At 45.6% G+C, this 24,767-nt stretch overlaps 1 protein-coding gene across 1 annotated transcript in view; it reads right to left on the bottom strand.

The window, feature by feature from the left end:
• Positions 1-24,767, bottom strand: part of LOC147014748 (metabotropic glutamate receptor 6-like) — an 817,753-nt gene that overhangs the window by 545,853 nt on the left and 247,133 nt on the right. Inside the window, exon 8 of the mRNA XM_085852974.1 lies at positions 2,311-2,649. Coding sequence (XP_085709100.1) covers positions 2,311-2,649 — 339 coding nt within the window. The remainder of the gene's footprint in view (positions 1-2,310; positions 2,650-24,767) is intronic.

Below are 24,767 nucleotides of genomic sequence, written 5' to 3'. Positions count from 1 at the left end.
ATATTAGGATCATTCCTTTAAGAGGAGGTATAATGCTGCAGTCCCTGGGCTTATTTACAAACCGTTTTAAAAAGCAATCCAGGAGTACATCTGGAAACTCCTCATCTGTTCTGCCCTTTCCATGTTCATGGACCCAACATATCCCTGGAAAATTAAAATAATAAAAAAATATATTACGAATACTCTTCTCTTCCCACACGCATTCCTGAAATCTTTGTGAATCCTTCTATCCTGCTCTTCTCTCATTCTAGGAGTTCCTCTGTATTAATTCCCTTCTTCATGAGAATTTTTCTCCTATATTGTTCCACCTCCTCCTATTTCATCTTCACTGTAACACCTATACATCTTCTAACATTCTGGTCCTGTCCTGTAATTTCTCTCCTGATTCAAGCATATCTCGCTTGTCTGCTCCCTTTATTAACATCTCCTCATGCATGACCCCAAATGGCACAAACTGTCACATATTATAGCAAATATGCAATAAATCTGTGCAATGTATGCTGGAATTAAAGTCGAAACACTGCGAAGATGCATCTCAGGATTGATAGCATTGTTTCACAGGGTTGTACACAAATGGGGAACTTACCTTTGAGATGTCTTGCTTGGGTTCGATTCCTGAGCAGACTATAGAAACTGTCAGAAGGGAGCTTCACGGACAAGGCATTTTTATCATAAAGTGTGCTGCCCTTCAGATGAGGTGGAAGGGAATAACAAATTTTGCAGCTCAAGGTTTTCCATTGTGATCTATCGAATTACACAGCTATAGCATGGTGAAAAGGCCATTTGTGAAGCTCAATCTTGCTGGACTTCTATCCTCGCTCTCCTCAATCACAACCCTGGCATTACACAGATGTTATGCCTCTCCTTGGCCTGAAATTCCCTCATCCTCTACCTGTCCGTCCATTGGCACAGACATATTCCTCGAGTGCGATGGGAAGACACAGGGATAGCGCTGTCATCTCTGGGCTGTCTGTTCTGGGTTATTTTCTCAACCGGAGCATAAACTGTCAGATTGGAGCTTTGCAGTCAAGGTGCTGTCCCTTGGTGCATACGTGAAGCTGGGTGTCCCATATACTACAGCATTAACTGGTGGGTGTTTAAGATCTCACGCGTCTTTTTTTAAAGAGTAAGCACTCGTCACTAGTACCCTGAGACAAATTCAATGTTCCTGGCCCGTTATATGGAGGCACCTTATCAGCAGCACAGCTCTGCCTCAGCAAGAAAGCAACCAGTGGGCCAAATCCGTAATTTAATCCAGGTTCAATTTGCTTTCGAAGATAAAAGGAGAGCATTTACATTCCTTTCATTTTTACAAACTGACAAGCTGCAAACATGTGGCAGCAATGCAGAGAGTCTTGTGAGCAAGGACATAAAGATGCATTGAATCCTCCGATTCAATTTAAACTTCGGGCAGAGCATATTAATTATGGAATTATACAATGATGTATGCTTCTGGTCTAATATTTCAAAAAGTGCAAACACCACTCCTCTGTGTCTGACTCTGACTCTCCGACTCTGACTCTCTGACTCTCTCTGACTCTCTCAGACTCTCTCTGACTCTCTCAGACTCTCTCACTCTCAGACTCTCTCCTTGACTCTCTCTCCTCTCTCTGACTCTCCTCTATTATTTCCTTACCAAAGCCCAATCCTACAAATTGCACCTTTTTCATCCAAATGATATGCGAACATGCCATTTTACTTCCTTGTTCACTACTTCCTGTTGGTAGGTCATGTGCTGCAGATGCGAACAAATAAAGAAGGCAATGGGAGCATAACGGGTGAAATTGTCACAATAACGACTTAATTCATGGTAACTGGTAATTCTAAGGAATCTCAGGTGAACCAAGGTCCAAAACAGGAGGGAGGAATTAAATCAGAAAGCAACAACCAAGGTCGATGAAATCGAGAGTATGATTTGTGACCTGACATACTGAGCTGGTAAAGGTTGTTTTATGCCTCCTATGTCCATAATTTTGATGCCATCAGTAATGTCTGACATCTCTTTCCATCACAATGAATAACGTCAACCGCAGATGCATCATTCCAGTTTAACAGAACTTAGGTGTCGAATCCATGTTTCGCACTGCCATTATACTCTCAAGGGGGCGATCCTTGTATATGTTGTACATGTACACGATGTGCCAGCTCGTGTGTGTGTGTGTGTGTGTGTGTGTGTGTGTGTGTGTGTGTGTGTGTGTGTGTGTTATATATATATATATATATATATATATATATATATATATATATATATATATATATATATATATATATATATATTTCTGACACCAAAGTACACAATAGTGAACACACCTGGAAAAGACGTAGTACATTGGCCACCATGATGGAGACTGAACTGGCAGCTGCACCCACCACACTGACGATACGCTCAGGTTGTCCAAACAGTGGTGGCTTCCCGCTGGGGCAGCGGACGTCCGAGGTGTCACGCCCGATTAGCGCCTGCACGAAGGTGAGGGACTGTTCGAGCGCGTAAGTGTCTCGTGAACAAGTGTCGAGCACCCGTGCCCCCAACGTGATGTTGGGCAAGAGCTCTGGGTCATCGTTGATGAGATCCAGTGCGTACAGCATGGCCTCCAAACGGTGGATCCCCTTCTCTTTCTTCAGTTCACCACATGCCTTTCCAGCAGGGCCCTGCCAGCAGAACATCTTTGTCAGTGAAGCATCGGGATCATGGTGTTCCTGATTTAAATAGACATTTGACTTACTTAGGAAAACAGGGTTGCATGGCATATTTACACAACAACTGGCCCAGTTTTTTAAAAAATGAACAGGTGGGAAAAAATAAATTCACCAATATGCAGTAATATACTGTTGGAACCAAAGTTTCCATTGAAGTCAAATCACCACTCAAAATAAAAAGTCCACAAACAAAGAAACTACAAGTACACAGACTCTACCAGAAGTTTGGAAGGCAGATTTTCAGAGCAGGCTTGAAGACAGACAGCAATGGCCTACCTATGTGCGATGATATTAACCCACAAGAGCAGTGGAAACAATTTAAATCTGTCCTTCAGGAAATAACTGCAGAAGTTGTTGGCTTTTCCACCAGAAGAAACCAAGATTGGTTTGATGAAAATCTATATTATAAAAGGAGCGATGTCTGTCCGTCTGTCTTCGTCTGTTTGTTGCGCTATAAGTTGAGAACGGATTCACAGATTTCAATAACAAACAATGACGGTGGATTCAGGGAACTCTCATGAAGGTTTGTGATGCAAAAAAAAAAAGAACTTTCGGTTCTGGGTTTGGAGCAACAGCAGGGTCTTTCTAGGCTCTCTGCTGGCGATCTCAAAGTTAAGTTTCCGGTTGTTATCTGTCCCGTTTAAACTGTTTATTTTCTCACCTGCATGTTACTGTGTGTTCCTAGTTTGGTTTTGTTTCAAAAATCGTGCTATTTTGTGAGTTTTCGTCGACCTTGTCGTACCGGGTTACTTGAGGCTTACCCATCATTCCCCACGAGGTGTATGATCGTTTTTATTTGTATTTTCTCCCTATTACCTTCAATTCCTACCTTCCCCATTTTCCCAACATCCCGCATCCCTCTCAACTAAACACTCTGTCTCTTGTCTTAAATCCAAAACAAAAAAACAACAAAAAAACTACCTTTCTTCTTGCACACCCACAAGTCCTGATATTTCTTCTTCTGCTTCTTCTTCTCATTCTACTTCTTCTTCCTCCTTCTGCCAGCACACCATCTTTATTCCACTTGAGCTGACCCACCTCTCGCCATTACATTCACGATTTCTTCCTACAACCTCCCATTCCCGAATCTTACCTGTTCTTCAAAAATCCTTCAAAAATTAATAATTTTCCTGGATCCTTTTGAATGATACACCTCCTGTAACCACGTGCCTCTCTCTACCCTCTTCCTGATACGTTTCATCGACCCAGCAGCTTCACTCCACGTTTACCGTCCAAATTCACCACACACTTCCACGATTTCACTTCAATCTTCCCTTTTCCGAATGTTATGCAATCCTTATTTAAAATAAATAAATTCACTTTTGACGATGCACCTCCCATAGCCAAGTGCTTCTCCCGTAACCACGTGATCTTTTACACCCCCTGTGTTTAGGCCTAAGTCACATTTGCCACGGCGGACGTGGGGTCTTCAAAATCTACGGCCACCAGAAATTATACGGCGGCCACAGTATTTCCACGGTCACATAATGTAGCAGTCACATGTTTTTATTTTTCGGGGAGCCGCACGGTGTATTTCGGCCTAATTCACATTTGCCACGGTGACCGTGGGGTCTCCGAAATCTACGGCCACTAGCAATTATACGGCGGCCGCAGTATTTCCACGGTCACACAATGTAGCAGTCACATATGTTTTTATTTTTCGGGGAGCCGCACGGCATATTTATAAATTGTGGAGACCGAAAAGGTGGGGGTGCCGTACGGTCTTTGATTTGACGTCGCACGGTGACCTTAGGGCATTCCTGCGATGGCCATAGAATTTTCAAGGCAGACGCAAGGTGCCCGCAAGGCGACCGCAGGGGGGCCCTAAGGCGAACGTGCGGCCAGACGGACGGTAACGAGTGGGTTAATTTTTTGTTTTGTTTAACCAGTTTTTTTTATTTCGGATTGTCGAATTGCTACTGCGAACGTAGAAATGAAAAAAGTTATAACTCCGCTTTATAATTCCACGGCGACCTTACGACCTGTAAAATATAGCCATACGGTGTAGGGCCACCCTGAGGCCACCACAGAAACTCTGCGGCCGCCGCACGTTTCTGTCAATTCAGAGGGCGTACGGCCGCCGTATCCTCGCCGTAGAGCAAATGTGACTTCGGCCTTACCGATCCAATTTCACCATTCACCTCACGATTTTTTCTACAACACTTCCATGACCTAATCTGATGAAAACTCTCTCAAACAATAATAATAATAATAATAATAATAATAATAATAATAATAATAAAAACGATCTTTTATAATACTTCATCTTCCTCTTTCACACGTGTGGTACTCTTTACTGTATCATTATGCACTATTCCACTATTTAAACAGACTGCTCTCACTTCGACCTCCTTCATACCTTGCCTAAAAAATCCAACTGTTACAGTGTTTCTTCTCTCCATTCTCTTAATTCGCCTTTATTGCATCCATCAAGAAACGTGTTTAATCGCATTTCTCAATTTAAAAAATTTTAAACCCCAGTTTGCTATGAATGTTCGCTTTCCATCAACCATTCTTTTTTTCCAATTTCAGTGCCAACTCACCCCTCTCACCCCTCCCTCTCAAAGCAACCATCACACTCTTCTCCCTCCAAGCCTCCCTCTCACCTCTCTCAAAAACTCCCCCCTCACCTTTCTCCCTCAACACTCCCCCCCCTCACACTTCTCCCACCATTCACTCCCCTCACTCCCCTCACTCCCCCTTCTCAAAGTTGGCCCCACTCTCTTCCACAAAGCTGCCTCCTTCCCCTGCCCTTTCACCTCCATCTCATCACTCCACCTCCTCAAATCCTCAACTGCCTTCTTCCCCCTCTCTTGTCCCCCCCTCTCCCCCAGCACTACAGAGCCTTTTCTGCTCCTCATCCGGCCCCTTCCCCTAGCTATTCTGCAATCCCCCACACTCATTCAACAACTCTCCTTAACTCCCCCCCTCCTTCCTTGTCCTACCCTCCCCTCCCTTCCCATCCCCTGCACCCAAAGCCTCCTCCCCTCCCTCTTCATTAACAGTGTGGACCTCAAATATCCGGGGCCTTCGCTCAAACCTTACAGATCTTTCCATACAGGTTGCCACTGACAAACCAGACATTATCTGCCTAACAGAAACTTTCCTCCCTCAAGACGTGTCTGACTCCCAAGTATCTCTCCCTGGGCACTCCCTCCTCTAGTATGATAGACCTGAGCCTCGTCCAGGTAGAGGAGTTGCTCTCTTCACCAAAGACTCCATTCCTCACTCTCCATGCACTGCTCTCACTCCCCCACTCCCCCAGGAATACCTCTGGCTATGGCTTCCCCTCCACTCCCACCTCATGTTTATATGTGTGTTGTACCGTCCACCAAACAGTGATGACTCCATTTACACCTCACTATCTGAAAACATGGACCAACTTCTATATTCTCATCCAAACTTTCTCTTCCTCTTATGTGGTGACTTCAATTGTCATCACGCCAGTTGGTTAGGTGTGGGTACCTCTCTCACCTGTCATGGCACCTCAGCAAAAGCTTTCTGCGACTCATTGGGACTGATTCAATCGGTCAACTTCCCGACCCAAATATCAACCAATGGTACTCCATCTCTTCTGGATCTGATTTTGACAAATTTCCCTGAAAATATCTCCTGATCTTCCTCCGCTCCAATCAGTTATTCTGACCACGTCCTTGTCAAAGTGGACATCTCTCTGGCTGTTATCAGGAAACCACCTCAGTGCCATCAAGTCTGGCATTTCACACAAGCCGACTGGCAGGGTCTCCAAGCAGCTATCAAACTTACAGACTGGTCTCCTATCGCTACTTTCTCCAACATCAACTCATCCTGGGAATTCTTTCAAAGAAACTTGCTCTCCCTCATGCACAGATTTATCCCCTCTCCTCTTCAGTTGTCATACCCTTCCTCCCGCCCTTGGTTCACTGAAGGTTGTGGCGAGGCAGTTGTCCTGAAACAACTTGCCTTTGGCTCATGGAAAGCAAACCCAACTGAGGGTAATCCCAGTTCCTTCCATAAAGCTCAGAACAAGTATGTATCTACTCTCAGGAGAAGCAGAAAAAAGGCATATTTCTAAGCTCAAGTCTGAACTCTCAAACCACTCTCCCTCCTACAAATCCTGGTGGCGTCTCATCAAATCTGTTTCTGCTGTATGTTCCTCCTCCATCCCCTTCCTTACCTCAAATGGCCGCACTGCTGATACCGCACGTGAAAAGGCTGAATGCCTAAACTCGGTGTTTGCAGCGAAATCTTGTGTCCAAAACCCATTGCTTTCTCTACCCACCTTACCCAGTCGCACCCAACTGTCCCTGGACTCTGTGTCCCTTTTCTCCTGAGAAGGTGGAGAGCTTGCTGTCAAACCTTCGACTCAGATTCTGCAACCGGTCCAGATGGCATCAGCCCACGTGTCCTAAAAACCTGCTCCTCTGCGCTTGCTCATGCTCTCTCTGTTCTATTCACCCTCTCATTTGCTCAAGGTCATCTGCCATCTGCTTGGAAATCAGCGAACTTTACTACCCTGCATAAAAAGGTGCAAAAACAGATCCCTGCAACTACAGACCAATTAGCCTTCTCCCAATCATCAGCAAGGTTATGGAATACATCATCGCTTCAGACATTAAATTCTTCCTCTTCTCCAAAGGCTTGATTTCCAATCATTAATTTGGTTTCAGACCAGGTCACTCTACCCTGGATATGCTGCTTCTGCTCTCCCATCAATGGATGGAGGTCCTCAATGCCGGACATGAAATCCGAGCCGTATCCCTGGACATATCACGTGCTTTTGACACGGTCTGGCACCCTGCCGTGCTCACCAAACTCTGTTCCTATGGTATCCAAGGACATCTCCACTCATAGCTCGCAGACTTCCTCTCCTGTCGCAGTCATCGTGTGGCCCTAAATGGAGTTCTTTCATCCCCCCTTCCTGTCCAGGCTGGAGTTCCTCAAGGAAGCGTTCTGGGCCCTGTTCTTTTTCTGGTTTTCATCAAGGATCTCTCCGACTCTGGAAAATCCTCTATATCTCTTGGCTGATGACTCCACCCTCTGCCGTACCATCTGTTATCCCTCAGACCGGCAAGCAGCAGCTTCTTCGCTCACTGCAGATCTGGCTAAAATCACAAACTGGGCCAATATGTGGAACATGTCTTTCAATCCGGACAAATCTCACACTCGCACTATGTCTCTCCGGAGGGACCATTTGGCAACCCCCCCCCCCCAATCCACTTTTTCAACAATCTTCTGGAAGAAGTCCTTTCATTCAAGCTTCTGGGCCTCACTATCTGCCATGATCTTTCCTGGGAAAGCCACATTTCCAACCTGGCCTCAAAAGCCAGTCACCGACTGGCAATCCTCCATCGTGCAAAGTCCTTCCTCGGCCCATCTGAGCTCCTGACCACATACAAAGCTTTCATCCACAGCCTAATGGAGTACTGCTCTCCTCTCTGGGCTGGTGCTCCTGCCTTCCACCTTTCTCAGCTTCACGTTGTGGAAACCAAGGCATTTTGAATCATTGGCATCTCCCGTGATGAGGCTGAGTGTTTGGGCCTTTCACTCTCTCACTGCAGGCAGGTCGATGGTCTTTCTGTCTTCTACCGTCTCCTCTCCGGTCTCGCCCCCCTGCTGTGTCTGTGATTTGTCCCCACCATATTTCCGCAGGGCGCTCAAGGTCCACCAACAACCCCCTTCTGGTAAAACTATCAAAATCATGAATCACTGCTCACCTTCACTCTTTCATTTCTCTTTTTTCCCGCCTTTGGAATAAACTCCCTCACTCTATTCAATCCTCCCGGTGTATGCCCCGGTAAGAATAGGTGTACCATATCCCTGTGTGTCGTAAGAGGCGACCAGGGTTGGCGTCAGGAAGGGCATCCGGCCATAAAACATTGCCTCAAGAAAAAGCCTAACCCCTGCACAGCAGGGAAAAATGGCTGTAAAAACGGTACTAGACTCTATTCAATCCCATTCTTTCCTCCAGGCCTTCAAAACAGCTGTTCACCACCACCTCTTATCATCCCCCATCCAAATCCTCGATCTTTTCTACCCCCAATAATCTACCCAAGCCCACATCCTTCAAATTCCCTGCTTTCCTTCCTGAAAGTCCCTCTAATGTCCATCTTGTGTACCCTGTGTTCCCCACCCCATCGCTCTCCCTTCCACAGATCTCCTAATGTCACTGTTCCCCTCTCTTTTGTCCTTTCCACTCTCACCCCACTTGTCTCATGCCCCCCTTGCTGTGCGTTGTGTGTTAGCTCTCATATGAGCCTCGAGAAGGTATACAAAAAAAAAAGAACAAGCTCAAATGAGCTAAGATCCTCGTCCTCTTAATGATGACATCATAAAACGAATTTGACGTCATTGTGATGTATCAGGTTTGCGATAAATTATCTGTTCTAATGCCCGGCTTGATTTTTACAAACAAAATTCAAACAGTTCGCCTAGTTTTGGAGATAATGGTATAGGGGATTTCCATTAGGGGCAATATTATGACGTCAACTTTTTTTTCGAGGAAGAATTTCCAAAATCGGAGATGGTTACTGCCTGCGCGTGGGCTTTCTGCATATACATGGCAAGTTTCACGAAGATCCGATGAAAACTCTGGGTTGTGAAACAAAAAATGTCAAAATATAGGAATGACGTCATAAAAATTGATATGACGTCATAGTGATGTATCATATGTGCGGTAATTCATCTCTGCTAATGCCCTGTTCGATTCCCGCAAACAGAATTCAAAAAGCTTGCCGAGTTTCAGAGATAATTTTTTAGGCGATTTCCATTAGCGAAGATTTTTTAACGTCATATGTTTTTTTCTGGGAGGAATTTTCAAAATCGGAGATGATTACTGTCTGTGCAGGGAATTTTTACATATATCTGCCAAGTTTCAGGAAGTTTTGATGTAAACTGTAGGATGTGAAACAAAAAAAGTCCACAAGAACAACAACGTGAGTAAGACTTCGAGATCCTCCACGAGGATCAAAAAAAAACTTAATGTGGACTTCAAAGATGCTCCAAAAGCTCAAAAACGTACTCGCACAACAGACACTTTTGATGGAAGGTTTTCTCAGCTAATGTCAGTAAGATTCTTCCGTGATAATTCTGATATACTGTGATTTCAAAATTTAAGTGCACAAAATTAAGTTTATAAATAATATAATTTATGTCATATTGTAAGTTTATAACTTATAAGATAAAAAAAATAGATCGAAGGAGAACATGCGAGCAAGGAGGAAGAAGAGGGGGTTCAGGAGAATCCAAAACAAAAAAATTACCCCCGTGTGGGGGTGACGGTCATCTCTATAATGTTTTTTTACGATCATAATCGATGAACCGTTGCCAGATATCTCCTAAAATGACAGACGAGATAGGTTTTGAAAATGGCGACTTTCACAACTTTCGTGACCTCGTGACCTTGACCCTGACCTCGAATCCGGGAAAAAAAAATATGTCGTTGGGTATCACTCACTCATAGACCTCCACCCACATACCAAATTTCATCAAGATCGGAAGTAAAAAGTTTTCTTTGTACCGGGAGGTGTTTTTGACCATCTTCCAGGTTACGTGGCGGCCAAACGGGACGGAAATTCAAAAATCTATCCGGTTAGATACAAGATAATATTTTTAATATCATAATCAATAAACAGTTGCCGAATATCTTGTAGAATGGCAGACTAAATAGGCCTTGAAAATGGTGATTTTTATAACTTACGTGACCTCGTGACCTTGACCCTGACCTTGAACCTGGACAAAAGTTATATCGTTGTGCAACACTCATCGACCTCTACCCACATACTAAGTTTCATTAAGATCGGAAAGAAAAATTGTTGACGGACAGACGGACGGATGGACACTTGGTCCGGCTTCATTAGGTCATCTCGGTAGAGATGACCTAAAAAGAGCGGCTTGCAAGTGTGTCGTCTGGAGCAGACGTTCTGAGAGAGCGCTTACAGAGGAGTGAGATGCACACAAAGCTGAGATGCGCATTAAAAATCAGAGTGGGGTTTGGGAATTCAGGTGAGCACGCTTGAAGCTGACATTATTTTTATATGATTACCAAATCATTTCTGCTAGTACTCGTTGGAGAACCAAATAAAAAAAAAATTGTGTGAACCCCTGTTTATAACCTTGTCCTGCGCTAGTTATGATATTGCAAGTACAACGAAGACAAAGCTTTTAATTAAAACAATTAACTACTTTGCCCCTTCGATCTTGTTTCATGTAGTGTTGCTACGACCAGTAGGGGGAGCCGAGGCTTTTATGTTGAAGGTGGCATCAGGCAATGCATGCTGGGAATGGCATGGGAGTTGGGCCTGCATTGTTTGAACGCTATGCGATTTGAATACAACCGATTGCTCTCCGAAAGTGTCGCCTATTATCCCACTTCTGACACCATGTTTCACATGTCTGTACATGCAACATGGAAGCTCATCTGTACATGCGACATGGAAGAAGGAATAATAGGTGACATGGAAGCTCATCCTGTTTTTTGAACGGTGCAGACTGAAAGGATTCTGTTGAAGCCCCGAGAAAGTGAAACTGCATCAGTCACAAGTTTCCTATCTAGGGCATTTACTTATGAAGTAGGTAGTGAAGCCAGACCCTCAGAAAGTACAAGCTGGAGTGGAGATGCCTATGCCAATGGAAGTCCCAGCAGTATGTTGCTTCATCGGATTTGCTATGTACATCAGCAAGTTTTTGCCAAAGCTAAGCGTCCTCTGGCATCCTCTCAGGCAACTGACTCAGAGAGATATTGTCTGGCACTGGACAGAAGTCCATGAAAATGCACTGCCTGAGATCAAGCAACTCGTCACCGCACAGCCCGTACTACATTGCTATTGCCCAGAGACTGAGCTCACCCTTCAAGCATATGCATCTGACATTGGACTTGGTGATGCGCTACTTCAACATGGTGAGTCATTCATATTTGCCAGTCGGGCCATGTCTGATGCAGAAACTAAATATGCACAATTTGAGAAAGAACTTTTGGCTGTACAGTTTGGGCTCGAGAAGTTCCACCAGTATACATATGGCCAGAAGGCGAGAGTGCACACATATCACAGACCATAAGAAATGATTGCCAAAAAGGATTGAGCTCAAGCTCCAAAACACTTACAGGGGATGCCACTGCAGATGAGGCCATATGAGGTGGATATTCAGTACAGGCCAGGCAAAGACATCTACTTGGCTGACACCTTGAGCAGGGTATATTTGCCAATGAAGCCATCTGGATATCAGCAAGAGGATGTCAACATGCTGAACTATGTCCCCTGCTCCCATCGCACCAGTCAGGATAAAGCAGCACATACAAGCAATGGTGAAACATTACAACTGCTGCAGCAAATGATTCGAGATGGATGGCCAGAAACAATCCGCTCTGTGCCTGAGGAAATTTGACCACATTATCACGTTTGCGATGAGCTCGCAACACAGCACAGAATTGTTTGTCATGATGAACACCTTGTCGTGCCACAGCCTTCTTTCAGCTCACCTGGTTGTGGAAATCAGCTTACGGGGAACTCGCGAATGCATTTACTGGACTGGCATGAATGCCGATGTTTGGGACTTCATCCAGAAATGCGACACTTGTAGTGCAATGGCAGCCAAACAAACCAAGGAGACACTAAAGTCTCATGACATCTCACAATGTCCATGGGAGAAACTGGCAGCAGACATATTTTACATTCAGGCCAAGCAAAACCTCGTGCTTGTCGACTACGACTCAGGATTCATTGAACTTCATAAGCTGGAGGACATGCGGTCATCCACAATAATCCGCAAGATCAAGGCTCATTTTTCACCCTACGACAAACCCGGACACTGTCATTTGCGACAATGGCTCCCAGTTGGTATCTGCGGAAATACGCAATTTTGCATCAGACTGGAGGTTTCACTTCAGGACCTCATCGTCAGAGTACCCATAAAGCAACGGTCGGGCTGAAAGTGCCGTCAAGATTGCCAAGCAGCTACTGAAACATGCCACAGAATCCCAATCGGTTACTTACCTCGAGTTGCTTGACTACAGGAACACCCCATCTCAGGACACAAGTTACAGTCTGGCCCAACGCCTAATGGTTCACCGGAAATGAGCATTGCTTCCAAGCACCAATGCGCCGTTGGGGCCATCTTTGCCTCAGCATGTAACAGAGAAGCTTGCATCCAGTCAGCGTGGCCAAGTGCACGACCACAACCACTCTACCATTGAACTGCCTCCTTTAGTGCATAATCAGTCCGTGCGCATCCAACCGGCTGGTCATTACAGAGCGCAGAGGCGAGCTACTGTTGTGTGTCCTGTTTCAGAACGGTCGTATGAAGTTAGAATACCTGATTGCCGTGTGAATTTTCGGAACAGAAGGCATCTCCAGCAATCGAGGGGGGTGATTGATGATGTTAATGCGGGTGATGCCTCTTCTGAGGTTTGTGAGGCCCCTGCAGACGAGGTTCGCAATACCCCGCCAGATGGTGGTGTGTCTGATGGTATGACCAGCATTGAGCCACCTCCAGCCATAGGTGAATGTGAGGCCTCACCCTCGCGGGAGTCAGTGATGTATAATCAATCCGGTGGGCAGGCATGGTTTGGCAGACTCATACGTAGACACGTCAGGCTGATTGATTTTGTCTGTGATCCGTGACAGAGGGGAATTTTAACTGTTCATTAGACTTTTTCTTATTGGTTATTTTTCTTTTGTTGTTGGGTTGTATTTCTGTGTTGAATTGTTGTTAAAGAAAAGGAGATGGTACATGTCATGTTGCTACAACCAGTAGGGGGAGCCGAGGCTTTTCGGTTGAAGGTGGGACCGGGCAATGCTTGCTGGGTATGGCACGGGAGTTGGGCCTGCATTGTTTGGATGCTGTGAGATTTGAATAAAACCAATTGCTCTCCGAAAGTGTCGCCTATGATTCCTGGCATGTAAGGACGTGTGAAACACATCTCCTCATTAGTAAGTCCCACAATTCCACCTTCTCTACCTTCTCCTTACTTCTTCCTTTTCCCAACCTCCTTTCATTTCAAAACCCCTGTTGAACGTTTAACTTTTTTCCTGTTTTATCGCTTATTTTTTGCTTCCCTTTCTACTTATGTAACCAACCGACGGGTAATGGACAAAAAAACAAAGAGGACTGCGAGTCCTGAAGCTTACCTGGATCAGGAGCAACAACAATCCCCCCACAAACCCCCTCAAACCCTGATTTTTTTCAATGCCATGAACAAATGTTGATACATCACAGGTGATGAAGGTTGTGGTCAACTTTCATCGAAATCATGGGTGTAGTTTCGGAGAAGAGAGCAAATACCCATTTTGTGGGTTAAAAACCACCCCATAGACCCCATAATGGGCACACTTTTTGATGCGGTCGACAAACCTTCGTTAGGCATCGGATATGAAACCGGTGGCCAATTTTCATCAAAATCGTGTGTTTGGTTGAAGCGATAATGATTGAAGTGTTTACAGACTCGCTCACTGACATACCTATCGAAACTGCTGAATCGCATAAGCTTCCACACAGGAAGCCTGTTATCAGCATCGCATAACCTGTTTAAATGAGGGACACCAAACAATGGCTTCCACACAGGTGTGGCCCAAGCATTAATTCAGCAAGTACCATCTCAACATGCTTAGGGTCATGTATAAAAATTCTGCACAGGCCTGGTTACCTATAATTATGGCTTGCATGACTGCAAGAGGAGACCCCCCTCACAACCAATGCCCCCATCCACAGAGCATGTGTGGCTGCCTAATGTTTGGATGAGTGTGATACTGATGCTATCCATATGCCATGGCCTTCTCAGTCAGCGGATATGAACCCAATCGAGCATTCATGGGATATTCTGGAATGACGCGTGAGACAGCAATGTCCACTTCCATCAACAAACAGGTGTGATTTGATTGACTTTCTTGTGGAAGAATGATGCTGCATCCCTCCTGAAGAATTCCAGACGCTGGTGGACTCTATGCCACAGCGCATATAGGCTGTATTGGGCACATGTGGTGGCCCAACGCCCTATGGCCTGTTAAGTGACTTAACATTGGTGTTTCCATTTTTTTGTACCATACCTGTACTCCCTTTGCATACATCATACCTTTACAAGAACATGTGACAGGTAGGTATCATCACGAACGTAGTGGGCTTCATACTCAATGCGTGCACATGAGAGAATAGAAAACAACAATAACAACAACAACACAATACCCCTGGCAATTTGGAATCCGTGTCGTCGGCTATGACCCTTTTGCTTCCGGTTTTTGTCATGGGGAATGATGTGTCCCGGGAGAAAAAGGCATCGTCGGAGACACGAAAGACCCAAATATCAGATATTGTGTATATTTACATTATTTGATCGCTGATCCCGAATCCAGGCCGAAGTAACCGGAAATTGCAGCATCGAATGTAAGAAGAATTCTATGTTCGCTTATAGGCTTTGCCCGTTCCATATTAATATCCAGAGAAATACATTATTAATGTTGTGGTCATTGGAATTTCCTGGAGATTTCCATAAAGGAAAAAAGAGACTCGGTTACAATCTTTGTACGGTTTTCCATGCAGGTTAAAGTAGGTATCATTGAAAGGAAAATATGTATATTTGTCTTGTGGGATGAGGTCCGAGTTGTGTGGGAAGAAGTCTGATTGAACCAATCAGCAAACTTAGAGTTAGCAAATCAGCAAAACGCTTATTATGAGGTGGTCAACTTGCAGCACATGGTCAGCAGCAAATAATCCTTGGAGATAGATTTTGAAACTCAAACGTCGCATGTTCCTTTGACCAATATCAATTTTTAAGTACTGTCAGACCCCGCTATTCGTGGAGCTCACGTATTCGCGATTTATAAAATGCAACCTGCTGTGATATTCGCGGCTCTGTGCTTCGCATATTCGTGGGGGGGGGGGTCTACATTTTCGCGCTTTTTCGCGGACATATTCAAGATTTTACGTTATCGTGGGCGTATTCATGAGTTTTTTTGTGGGTGGATTCGCCAATTTTCGCCGGCATATTCACGGTCTTTCACAAGGTTTTTGATTTTCCCTCATGAATCACTATCTGCAGGCAACCTATCCCCCCTTTTTCCATTGAAACAATGCCCCACTCATCACGCATTCGCTATTCGCGGCATTTTCCAGGAACGTATCCCCCGCGAATCGCAGGGGCCCGACAGGGTTGTTTAAGCAATCCCATTTCCTTGTGATGTGCAAACTTTCTGCATACCTCCACTCCTTTGTCACTCTTCTATCTTAACAGAAGATTCAAATCACTGCATTTGTTAAATCTCACTCTTCCCTACAGCCAATTACAATCTCATCTCATCCCCCATATCAACTCATTATCGCTTGATTCGTAATACCATACTGATATCCTTTTACATTTTTGGACTATTCCCCCATATCAGCTATTCTTGCATATTCTACATACCCACCCCATATCGTCGTTTCTTGTGCACCTTTCTCCTTTTCAACTCACCTATCTTGTCTGTCTCATTTTTAATCTGCTCGTTTCCTCTTACACGGTTGTTGGTGTGTCATGCCTATACCCCAACCGTCATCCAGCCCTTCGTTGTGCCTTGACCTCTGCATTAGAAAGTAATTCAATCAAATGAAAGATTTTGATGGAACACATGCTAAAATGTTTATGAAGAGAGGTATTAATTAATATTGTGCTGTACATTAAAACTGTGTAAATGTAAAAGACTTTTCAGGCACTACTGGTGATGCACAAGCATGCGTGACGAGTCGCCAGTGGTGACTTCTTAGATTTTGTTGTTCACAGCATTATGGTGGCTGGAACACCGTGCTATAAAGCTTAACTTGAATGGATTACAGAGTAATTTTTTTTTTTTTACATTTGGAAACCAGGAAGAAATCAGATTGAATTCAAAACTTCACTGGTACATCGTTTCGAACATGAAAGAAAAATTCAATATTCCAAACTTTTCACACCATGTGGACACATTGTGAATGGTGACAAACTTTGAAAATGATATGCACTTCTTGTGCAGCAACAAAAGCGTTTCTGATTTTGAAATTTTAAGGTCAAATCCTTCTGTATGAGTAAACAACACATTGATTGTTCGACGTCACCCTGACAACGGTTTGTCTCATGACTGCATTTGTAAAGTGCGTTATCTTTTGACGATCCAGAAGAAGGTAATCAAAATCAGAGAATGTGAAAAGCACTGAAAGATGGCCACCTTTTAAGATCAAGTGGAATTCGATGGCATTAGTAGTCACACAAAAACGTTAATAAAATATCGAGGGAGATTCAATGCAAATCCAAAGTATTTGGAATAAGTAATTGTGTTACAATATATGTGATTACCTTGTCCCCTGCCTGGAATTGTAATGCTCTTCCAGAAATCTCAGAGTAATTAGAAACCTCTATAGCTGCTCCTGCCGTTTGTTCTTCTGGCTGAAAATGTGATGTGATTTGTAACCAGGCCAAACGGGCCTTAACCCTGATACATCTCAACCCAAGTGATCGCCCGACTTCCTGACCCTTGCTATCTGCTTGGCATCACCCAGGCCATTTGCAGTTAAAAATAAAAACTGCAAAGAGCTGGAAAAAAAAAGGACACACATTAATAAGTAATTCTAAAACGTGTAATAAATCGCCGGAACAGGCCGATGCTAAAAGCATAAAGGCAAACAATACGAGTCATTAAAGTCGGTGCGAGTTGTAGAAGTGCGGAGAGGCACGGCACAAGAATCCTGCAAGATGGCTTAGCGGATCAATCTCTGTGATCCAAGGATATAAAATTGGAATTCTAACTGTATAAACATCTCGTGTCATTGCCCAAAAAACATCTGATAGGTACAATCACGTGATTTTTTTTTCTCGAGCTAACACAACGGTTATATTGCTGATCAAAACATTGGAACACAATTTAGAATAAATAATTAAAAGTAAAGGCTCATGGAAGACCCAAGCACAGTGGATGAGAAGGTTTCGACGGACAGGAGGAAAGGCATGTTTATATTATGCTTGAACAGCTTATGATGCCTACTAGCAACACATTTTCCGCCGTCGTTAATGATGGTTTAAACGTGCTTTTATGGGCCATGATCGTCAGGTTTACACACCTGATCAGCCAATCACAATGCTCAAGGTGAAAATGTGCTTGAGATAGTTCTAAGGGACATTGATCATCACTTTGGTCATTGGTGGCTTGAATAACATCACGCTTAGCTTTGGACAAGAAAGGCATGATTTTGACTGCGAGCCAGGATGTTAGCATGCGCGACCAAGTCTTGGGAGAAAATCTCATTGCATGCAAAGCTCATCCTCCGAGTCCATGCAGCACCAACTACGTTCAAGAAAATCATCACCATTTCGTCTGCAGCCTTCGCCTGCTGGTTGCCTCATTTTGAGGAGCGTGGCTATGTCGCTGATGCAGTGCCCCTGTTACGAGTAAGCTGGTACTCATTTTTATGACCTCAGAAGGATGATGGGCTGAATCAACCCACCTGTTGTTATTTCAACGGTTGAGACAGGAGCACAAACTGAAGACTCCAAGATCTTAAACCAGCCACATTGACCGTGAAACTGCACAGGGAGGTAAGGGTCTTCTACTTTAATGGCCACAATTATTCCCACGTTCTTGTGGGGTTGGCGGGGGAAGCTTGGCCCAAGTCTTTCACAAACTGGCAAAACATGCCTGACATTCGACTGAGGTTAGGGCATTAATTTGTAATTTGTTCATGGTGTCGGAGATAGCTCGCCTAATATTTGCGAAGGACACCATGGGATCTTTAGCCACCAGCAGCTAATGCCAACAGACGGGATGCCCGTTTCACGTCGATCTGAGGGATGGGACATGCATTGATGAATCTCTCCACCTGTGAAACACCGGGATGACAGTTTATAGCTGGGTCGGGATTTGAAACCCAGACCAGACAGCCAAGAGATGAGTATGTGTACCTCTAGAGTCTCGAGTCTAGGCTATCTTGCCACCCAAGGGAGGGAAGGATGTAGTTACCCAATCATTGAAGTGCAAAGCGGGGTTAAGCACTTGGTCACTCTCTGTGTGTCTGTCTGTCTGTCTGTCTTTGATCGAGGAACTATTTAATATCAATTGAATTATATATTTTGAACACTGCATAACATGAATCGAAACACGAACCTGCAGTTTAGCAGTGCTTGGCTCTGAATTTGGTAAATTGTACAGAATCTCGTCTGGATCACACGTGCACACAGAGGAGAAGGGTAATTTTTACTTGGCGAAATAATTTTTTTGCCAAGTATGTTGGTTTTACTGTCTGCCTGCCTGACAGTCAAACAAAATTGAAAATCATTCCAAACAGGAAAGATGGTGTTTTTAAGGATGTCATAAAGGACACACACAACAGGCACAAATAACTAATTTAACGTGTTAAATAAGGTGGTGTGAAAGATGGTGTATCAACACCAGTAAACCTCGGAAACAATGATTTTTTTTTCGACAGCCTTGAAAACTTTCATCTTATTTCAATTTAATTACAAACTTGAACACTATAAAACACAAATCACCTTCTTTCCACTTTCAAAAACCTCCAGTTTAGTAGCACTTGGACAAAATATTGTTGTGGGCCAGGGTTCGGTGGCGATAAATGAGCACGAGGTGGAGCAGTGGAGTCGTCTCCCACCGAACACCTAGAATTTAGGTCGTAACCCTTGGATAACTCCAAAGGTCACGGGTCCCTTAGCGGACCATGGTCGCCAATATTTTAACGGCATGGGGAAGGGTTAATTGCCTAATTTCAATATACCAAAAGACCCACATCATCCAACTACCGGGGAAAACCACACCCTCGGCTGACTTTATCCAAATCGAGTCGCTATCACCGACTCGGATCCGGTGTAACCGAGCGGGAGTTACCAAAGCCGCGCCGGACAAAATGAACAACCTACGGCACAAACGGCCTCACTAATTCACAATACGCACCTTGCTAGGCCAATGAAGGAAAGCACAGAAAAGGAGCTGGTACATTTAACAGGGATTTATTTATAAAGAATAATTGGGGAGGGAGCACATCGAGCAGAGTTATCCGAATAAAAGGCAGCCAATGTACAATGAGCAAAGAAAAAGCACTTAACAATTCTACTTACAGGACGGCGACACACACACACACACACACACACACACACACACACACACACACACACACACACACACAAGAAATGGACCTCGTGGGTCTATTGTCGGCCTTTCAACTCGGAAGGAAGGCGAGCTGAGGGCTGGGGCCGAGCCAGGTACCTGTCCCGCCTCGTGCGGTCACACTAACCTGAACCACTGGTGGGACTCGAACCCACGACCCAAAGTCCACGGCCCACGAACGAGACCGCTAAACCATGACCACCACTGTCTCAGACCGCTCCAACCACCACACACGACCATCTGCCACGGCGACAGACTGCTCAGAATCGCCACGATCCTCCTATCTGCCGTCGTCTCATCTCCCACAACCACTCTGCCATCCTCGCGATCACGCGGTATGCCGAAAACTGCTCTTCACAACCATTCTGCTCCTCTTTTGGTGGGAGGGGTCTCTTCTCCTCCCACTCGAACCCTGATTGGACGAGGGGCTGTCGGATGACGCGTGGTCACCTCCCAATTGGCTGGGGTGTGCGTGTCATGCTCGCCCTTCGCTCATTGGCTGGAGGAAACGGTCCATACCCTTCTTTGGAGCGGAGCCTCGACCCGAAGCGACGGAGGCTCTGCTCATGCCCTCAGCCAAAAACACGTGGGCAATGGCGACCGGTGGAGCGAGGTGACGGTCCGTTGTTGTAGTGGATGTAGTAGTAGTTGTTGTTGTAAAAGATGTAATAAACCTGACTATACAATAAATCGAAGCGCACACATGTAATTCCCATAAGACAAAGGGGGGATTCTAACTGTAACCACATACTTATCGAAATAATTAACTTAGGGACTCTGGCTGTTTGTGTGCACAAGGTTTCCAAATCCGTAACAATATTATTCATTTATGCCATCTCGACCAATCAAATTTTCGACACTCATTCTCAGCATTGGGGAATATTAAGATTTCGACAAAATCACGGCTTGGAAGAAATATAGATCATGCTTGTAAAAGCAAAGCAAGAGTTGAAAAGACCCCTCCCATGTCCTTTTTCTCAAGACGATGGGGTAAGGTGTTCTACGAAGTATGTATATATATATATATATATATATATATATATATATATATATATATATATATATATATATATATATATATATATATAAATGTATACACTGCTATATCCCAATGCTATACACCCCCGCAGCTACCAGACTGGTTTCATCACTTGTTGGTGAATCATCAGCGATAGCGTAGACAGGATTCTCATGTCAGGATTCTCATGACTCCTTGTCAGGTCAGGTTCGATCTGTGACCTGCTACAGGTACCATGTAAACCTGTACTAACCTGTTCCATGGTCGGGTTGTCGGCGACTAAACCGTCTCCCCCACCAGGTTTTCTGGTGAGGAGGGTGTTTGGATATGGACACCCAGCAGGATTGAAAACAAAACCTGTCAAAGGGCGGAGGAGCTCATTGTGGGCCAACGGCCATCCATATCTAGTGCCCAACTGTGTCTGCGGACGTCCTCCTGCAGTTGGGTCACTTCTTATTAGGAGGTTGGTGGCAGGATTTGCACTCCGGCCACCGCAAAACGCTTCATTCTGCAAAACGCAAAAAAATCTGAAAACCCACTCCGTGGGAGTACCTCCTGTGCAGCTTCCCTTCGCAGGGCAGCTCACCGGATGATGGGATTTGGGCAAAGCCTTCGGGACCCCCAATCTTTGATAGGAGGGAAACCACGGGGTAACATCCCTGGGTCAGATTGCGGGAGAGTGTGTCGGAGTGGTGCTGAGGTGTCGTCCACCAGACGGCGGTCTCCTTGGGTTAACCTGAGGCGGTCCCTTCGGGTGGGTGCCTGGAATGTCCTATCCCTAAGAGAGGATGATCACCTGTCTCTGTTATCATCTGAGCTCAAGCGTTTGGACATCGGGATTGCAGCTCTCTCTGAGGTTCGGAGACCGGATTGCGGCGAGATAATGGTGGGTGGGTACACCTACTATTGGTCTGGTCGCTCTGATGGTTACCATACCCAAGGAGTTGCTGTAGCTGTGTCCAATAAGCTGACCCCAATGATAATTGAGGTAACACCGGTCAACGAGCGTATTATGAGATTAAGGATTCGTCACTCCTTAGGTGTCATTTCCCTGATCTCTGTTTATTCCTCCGACTGAGGCGAGTGATCTCACCGTGAAGGATGCATTCTACGCCACACTCGAGTCTGTGGTTGATCAGTGCCCCAGACGAGATACACTTCTAGTCTTGGGGGATTTCAATGCATCGACTGGAACTGATAGGGACAGTTATGAGGTGTGTGTTGGTCCCCATGGGTCAGGAACTATGAACCAGAATGGCACTAAGTTCCTTGACTTTGCAAGAAGTCATGGACTTAGGGTGGCTGGTTCATGGTTTCAGCGCCCACAAGCTCATCGCTGGACTTGGTATTCCAACGCTGGCGGTGTGGCAAAGGAGATTGACCATGTCCTCATTGACGGTCGTTGGAGGATGATCCAGAACTGCAGGGTCTACCGGAGTGCTCAGTTCCTCAATACTGACCACAGGCTTGTTGTAGCAACTCTAAAGCTGCACCTTAAATCCTGGAGAATGGTACCATCCCAGCCGAGGCTGGATGTTGCCAAGCTCAGGGATGAGAGAGTAGCTGAGGAGTTTGCGAACAGGCTGAGTGGACACTTGGGGGTCTGGGTACTTTGGGGGTCCTGAAGAGTTGTGGAGCGCCTTCAAGACCACCGACCTTGATGTTGCTGGTGGATGCCTTGGAGCTCACCGCAGGGCAAAGAAGAATTTTGTCTCTCAAGGGACACTGGATACCATTGACCAGAGTCGCAGGGCCAGGCTGAATGGCAGAGCTGAGCTGTTCAGGGAGCTGAGGCATAAAACTGTACGTGCACTGAGGGTGGACAAGTAGGCCTATGTGCGAGGAATCTGTGAGGGGTAGAGCATCACCTGTGGACAGGTGATTCTCGTCCCGCTTACAGGGGAATTCGCGCATTACGTTCATCCAAGCCCATCCCTCGGAGCACTACAGTTCGAGCAGAGAGTGGTAGGCTCTTGACAGAGGAGTCTGAAGTGAAGGCCCGCTGGGCCGGTTACTTTGAGCGGTTGTACCAGGCTGATCCCCCAACTGTCGAGTTGGACGTCAAGGGTGTTACAATCCCTGTTGCTGACCCTCGAATCAACTGTGGTCCACCTACGCTTGTGGAAACACGGGCTGCGGTGAACCAGTTGAAACGGGGCAAAGCTCCAGGGATCTGTGGCATCCATGCCGAACTTCTCAAGGCTGGTGGAAATGCTGCACTCGTGTCGTTGCATGCAGTTTTGTGCTCTGCCTGGAACACAGGCATCATCCCAACTGACTGGAAGAGGGGCATTGTTGTCCCTCTCTGGAAAGGGAAGGGTGATCGCCAAGACTGCAACAACTACCGAGGGGTGACGCTGCTCTCAGTGCCGGGCAAGGTCTTTGCTCGGATAATTCTCGATAGGGTTCGCCACCATCTGCTTGAGCACCAGCGTCCAGAGCAGTCAGGCTTTACACCAAAGAGGTCAACGATTGACCGTATCCTTGCACTTCGTGTCCTCACCGAACGCAGACGAGAGTTTCGGCAGGGGCTGCTTGCAGCCTATGTTGATCTCTGTAAAGCGTTCGATTCAGTGAATCGGGATGTCCTCTGGAGGATTCTTGGTCTTCGTGGGGTGCCACCAAAACTGATCGATCTGATGTCTGAACTCTACTCTGGTACTGAGAGTGCTGTGAAGTGTGGTGGTACCATCTCTGACTTATTTCCAGTTGTTACTGGAGTTCGTCAGGGATGTGTACTTGCCCCCACACTTTTCAGCACATGTATGGACTGGATTCTAGGGAGGATGTCGGAGAGATCAAGTTGTGGTGCGTCATTTGGGAATGTCAAGATCTCGGACCTTGACTTTGCAGATGATGCAGTCATCTTTGCGGAGACTTTAGACATCCTCTTGGAGGCCCTCGAGGTGCTGAATGAGGAGTCGGAGCCATTGGGATTACGGGTTTCTTGGGTCAAAACTAAGATCCAGGCTTTCGGTGACATCTTGGATGCTGCTGTCCTGTCTGTGTCTGTTTGTGGTGAGGATGTTGAGGTCGTGGAGAGATTCACTTACCTTGGCAGTGATATTCATGTCTCTGCTGTCTGCAAGTCAGAGGTCAATAGACGTCTGGCTCGGGCCTGGGGAGTCATGGATTCACTGGATCATGGGGTGTGGCGCTGCCGGTACCTGTGCGGGAGGACGGAAGTCCGAGTCTTCAGGTCCTTGGTACTTCCAGTCTTGCTCTATGGGTGCGAGACTTGGACTCTGACCAAGGATCTGAGACGGAGACTTAATTCCTTTGGTACCAGGTCTCTTCGGAGAATCCTTGGCTATCACTGGTCGGATTTTGTGTCCAACGAGCGGTTGCTGAGAGAGACTCGGATGAGATTTGTTACCTGCATAGTCCGTGAGCGTCAGTTGCGGCTGTATGGACATGTGGCTCGTTTTCCTGACTCTGATCCTGCTCACCAGATTCTCTCAGCGAGGGAGTCTCATGAGTGGAGGAGGCCAGTGGGTCGACCACGTGCCTCATGGTTGCAACAGGTTGACCATCATCTCAAGGAGATGGGGATGGGCCTGGCATCTGCCTGGGGGATGGCCAGACGGAGGCCCCTGGAGTACCGGCGGAAAGTGGACGCAGCGACGTGCTGTTCTGGCACATGCTCCCATACCTGACCTGACCCTGACCTGATTCTCATGTGTGTACTATGTGTGAACGCCTTTATAGTTGTTGAGGAACTCTGGGAAGGCTTTGAAACAGTGTAGCACTTACCTTGTGTAAATCTTCTTGGGTTGCTTTCTGAAGCTTCTTCGGCTGGAGGAGTGTGGGAGGAGTCATATATATGTATACATATATATATATATATATATATATATATATATATATGTATATATATATAAAAAATATATATATATATATATATATGTCTGCATAAATTAACTTGGAGTACTACATGTTAAATATTGTAGAGATACATGTGT

This window comes from Eptatretus burgeri, chromosome 13, assembly GCF_056783735.1.
Source record: "Eptatretus burgeri isolate ZD-2024b chromosome 13, Ebu_testis_v1, whole genome shotgun sequence".
Taxonomy (NCBI): Eukaryota; Metazoa; Chordata; class Myxini; order Myxiniformes; family Myxinidae; genus Eptatretus; species Eptatretus burgeri.
The sequence above is the reverse complement of the archived record's forward strand: the minus strand, read 5'-3'. Positions and strand labels throughout refer to the sequence as shown.